We start from the raw sequence: 4,377 nt of genomic DNA on the forward strand, positions 1-4,377 counted from the left end.
AACCGCCTCAGTTAAACGCTGATGTGGAAACACCGCCATATAGTGGTGAGATGCGGCCAAATTGCGGGTCACGAAGTCGGCATGCATTGTGTATGATTTTACAGTGTATTTTAAGACAATCATATGTCTTTTAAGCTTTCACGGGCCACATATATTGACGTGGCGGGCTGGATTTGGCCCCAATGAGTGATGAGTTTGACACAGGTGATGAGTGGTGTAGGGCTTGCTTAACAAAATGTCATAGTCTTTGTAGAATATTGGAGAATTCAACACAGATAGGCCGTATAAGCCAGCAGTAAAGATATGAAGATATGTGTTTATTTATAGGCGAATAAATGGTACATATTTATGTTCATTAGTTAAATCCTCCACACAAAATAAGTAAGCTTTATATAGGTTACAAGAATTAAACAAGCACATATTATTAGAAAATGTAAGATTTTTTTATATCAGATTATTTTCCCATCAGTTGTTTTTTGGTGTTCTTCTCAGGTTTCAGGATGATTATGTAACATTTAGGAAGGAAAATACAGAACAGCAAACCAAAACTTGAGGCCAGAATAGCAAAAATCTCCACAGCGACAGTAAATTTACCAGGTGAACTGACATACGCTGGAATAAAAGTGATCCAAACTGCACAGAATATCAACATGCTGAAGGTAATAAATTTAGCTTCATTAAAATTATCAGGAAGTTTTCTAGCTAAAAAAGCCAAAACAAAACACAGAAGAGCCAAAATCCCGATATAACCCAGAACAGCCCAGAAACCCACAGCTGATCCTACATTACACTCTAATATAATCCTGTCCTTGTAATAGTTCATGTTCTTATAGGGGAACGGAGGGGCTATTGTCAACCAACACACACAAATAATAACCTGTATTAAAGTAAAAGCAAGAACACTGAGTCTCTGCTGTGGAGGCCCAAACCATTTCATGATGTTACTGCCCGGAAGTGTCGCTCTGAACGCCATCAACACCACTATTGTTTTACCCAGAACACAGGAGATGCAGAGGACGAAGGTGATCCCGAACGCTGTGTGGCGCAGCATGCAGGACCACTCCGAGGGTCGACCGATGAAAGTAAGTGAACAGAGGAAACACAGAGTCAGAGAGAAGAGCAGCAGGAAGCTCAGCTCAGAGTTGTTGGCTCTGACGATCGGTGTGTCCTTGTACGTAAAGAAAATTACAGCGACGGCGATGGTGAACGAAACTCCTAACAAAGAAAACGACACAAGAATGATCCCCATTATTTCCTCGTACGACAGAAACTCCACCAGCTTTAGGATACAGATATCGTTCCTGTCATTGGACCAGAGTTCAGGTGGGCACTTGATGCAAGATACAGAATCTGAAGAAAGAGAAAATTAATAAAAACTTTATTAACCAAATGTTTCAGGATGTTCACTAAATCCTTCTTGTTTTTATGTGCAGAACTGAAACATTCATACATTAATTTACACTAATTGTGTCATCTAGGTCTAGTTGCAGGGCAAGAATACATCATAGAATAGATGCCAATCCTTTGCCGGGCACCATACACCCACATATTCTATCACTCACACCAAGGGCGCAATTTACAGCATGTGTGTGAAGGACAAAAAATAGGCCAGGACAGTTGCTGTGCATCACCCGCCCTCGTGATGCCCATAATTGAAATAAAATACACTTTATAATACCTGTCATATTGCTGATCTCTCCTTCTGCACATGGTATACAGTCGTAGCAGCAGATGGGCCTTCCTTTCTGCACGGCCTTCCTGGTGCCCACAGGACAGCTCTCGCTGCACACCGAGACTGGAACCTGAAAGCCAAAGTGTCCATTATTACACATTTATATTATATTATATTGATTGTAGACAAATTGTTGCATGTGTACCTCTTGCTTGTTGTGGGCCCAGGCTATACTGACGTTGTTAAACGAAAGCTGAAGATGCGCCTTTAATGAAGCATCGTAGAAACCCACTTTAACAAACACTGTTCTACCATCCTGGTCCTGCTGCCAGTTCAGCAGATCGTACCTTGCTGCTGGGTCTCCATTTTCATCAAAATATACCACCTCATTTGTTGAAGTGGAGAAGTAAATTTTCTTAAGCTCACTGAGGACCTAAATGAAACATAGAAAACTGCATAAAGTGACAAATATATGTATTTCCTTCTGTTAACAGTCAAAATTCTTATATTCTTATACTGACCTGCCAAGGTTGAAGGCTGTCAGTTGGATTTGCACACACGGTAGGACTCTCATTTCCACCGTCCCTTTTTAAACAGGCGTAACTGTTATGCAGGGCGTAAGCCACGGCGTACACGGCCTTGTAAACGTTATTTGCAATCTGTAGCTCTGAAACGTCCGTGTACTGATTTTGCACTTCACTTAGAACTTCACTACCTGAGCACGATCGTGTCATCTGGACATTTTCTCGAGTGTGAAGTTTACATTCGAATATCGTCTCCCACAGCTCCTGATAAAGATCTACATCAGTGGAAGGGTTAAGCTTGGAGAGAAATTCCCCAAGTCCTCGGATTTTAGCTTTCGGAATGGCAAAACCCATCGACCCTTTTAGAATATGTCGCCATTCGGGTGTGGCGATGTTCATATCAGAGATCCAGGATTCGCTCCCAATCCACTGAAAGCCAGTGATGTTTTGCAGGGCCATTTCTCTTAGAAGAACCTCCATGTCAGAGTACGAGACGAAAGCTACGATTACCCTGGAGCTCGAGGTCTTGATGATCTCCACTATCCTCTGTAGTTCTTCTCTCGTGTCCGTTCTAAAGAACGCCTTCGAGTACTCGATACAAACTCCTTCTTCTTTGGCTGAGCTGATGAACGTGTTCATGCCATTGTTACCGTAGTCGTTATCGCTGCACAGAGCTCCGACCCACGTCCAGCCGAAGTGCTTGACCAGCTTGGCCAGCGCTCTGCTCTGGTAGTAATCGCTGGGAACCGTTCGGAAGAAAGACGGGTGCTTGTTTTTGTCACTCAGGCAGGCACATGTTGCAAAGTGACTGATCTGGAATACAAATATTACAACGACTGAGTTAAACAATGCATCCAGACAAATGTAACTATAGGTTAAATCTACACAAATAATAATAATATATTTGGATTTACCACCGGTATGTTCAAAGGTCCAACTGTAGCAGAAATGGCAATGGAAGGAGTAGATGATGTTTCTGCTATGATTGCTTGAACTGTTTCAGGTTTGGAGCAGGTCGTTGTATTCTGCTCTGTTTGGCCGTTAACTAAAGACAAGGAAGCTCTTAAGGCCATTTGTACAGATCCACAAGAATCATAGATTTTATAACCCAGACTGACACCAGGAAGAATATCAGATCTGTTATTGATCTCCTCAATGGCAAACACCATCGTTTGGGCATTTTGAAATTCTCTCAGACTCAAACTACAGAATGTAGACAAGCATAAAATGTCAGTGAACACTGTAAACATTAAAATAATTCACTTAGCCAATGCTAAGAGTTTCTCTCGACCCTTTTAGGTGTTTTCCCCCAGCGCATCCTCACCTTTTGCATTTTGGTTGCCTCGGCCCGGATGTAAACGTGTGTGTCGTCGTGTCCCAGCTGTTGTGGAAGGAAAAGATCCCACCAATATTTACATCCCCAGCTCTGTTGAGCTGAGGACCATCAGACAGCCCTCTTAGGCTGCAAGGAGGCTCAGCAGCTCTCGCCAGAGAAATCAGAAGCCATGTGTGCAGGAAACTCATCCTCATCCCTCAAAAAAACATCCTGACCCCTGTTTGGGCTTTTATAAATGACTTTTGGGTGTGGGTGTTCCCTAGGCAGCTGCATTACCTCAATGAGATGCATCGAATAGTAGAGAGGAAGACTGTTGTGCACTTGTAGTACACAAATGTATAGTATAATGTAAACAGCGTGTATAAAATGCTCATTCATATAAGCCTTTAAAAACAGAACACACTGCAGTAACAAGTAACAAACTTTGTGGGTTTATCTTTATACTTTAGAAAAGTGGGATCATATTAAAGCCATTTTGATGTAAAATACTGTTAATACACAAAAAATCTGAATGAAAACCGCTTGTCACAGTTGGGCCAGCTACTCAGTCCACCAGTGTGTGACAACCTGACTTCTCGAAAAGAGATTTCTCATTTTATATAATTGATTTTATAAACCTGTTAACAACGGGTGTGTCTGAAACAACTGAACTCAATAATTGAGGAGAGTCACGTACTTGGGCCAGATTGTGTACAAAGCTCATTTCTGAAACGTTGGGTCAAATTCTCATTTCAATTAACACAAGAATCAGAATTTTTTTTATTCTATTGAACCTTTATTTGAATGAGACAGAAAATCATTGTTACTTAACACAGTCCACCACTGCAAGGAAATATGCAATCTGA

The 4,377-nt window shown here is 41.6% G+C and overlaps 1 protein-coding gene across 1 annotated transcript; it reads right to left on the reverse strand.

Annotated features, from left to right (window-relative positions):
* Positions 1-454: 454 nt before the first annotated feature.
* Positions 455-3,690, reverse strand: LOC134323415 (extracellular calcium-sensing receptor-like). Its single transcript, XM_063004943.1, has 6 exons — positions 3,521-3,690; positions 3,111-3,399; positions 2,194-3,009; positions 1,878-2,105; positions 1,679-1,802; positions 455-1,350 (listed from the first exon to the last, which is right to left on the reverse strand). The coding sequence occupies exons 2-6, from the start codon at positions 3,363-3,365 to the stop codon at positions 455-457; spliced, it is 2,319 nt and encodes a 772-aa protein (XP_062861013.1). The 5' UTR covers positions 3,366-3,399; positions 3,521-3,690.
* Between the last annotated feature and the right edge of the window lie 687 nt (positions 3,691-4,377).

This window comes from Trichomycterus rosablanca, chromosome 11 (assembly GCF_030014385.1).
Source record: "Trichomycterus rosablanca isolate fTriRos1 chromosome 11, fTriRos1.hap1, whole genome shotgun sequence".
Taxonomy (NCBI): Eukaryota; Metazoa; Chordata; class Actinopteri; order Siluriformes; family Trichomycteridae; genus Trichomycterus; species Trichomycterus rosablanca.

Coding starts and splice junctions, on each gene's coding strand:
- LOC134323415 (XM_063004943.1), bottom strand. CDS start 3,365: ATGGTGTTTGCCATTGAGGAGATCAATAACAGATCTGATATTCTTCCT. Junction 2,106..2,193: donor ACAGCCTTCAACCTTGGCAG/GTCAGTATAAGA, acceptor TGTTTCATTTAG/GTCCTCAGTGAGCTTAAGAA. Junction 1,351..1,678: donor AGAGATCAGCAATATGACAG/GTATTATAAAGT, acceptor CTCTTTCTTCAG/ATTCTGTATCTTGCATCAAG.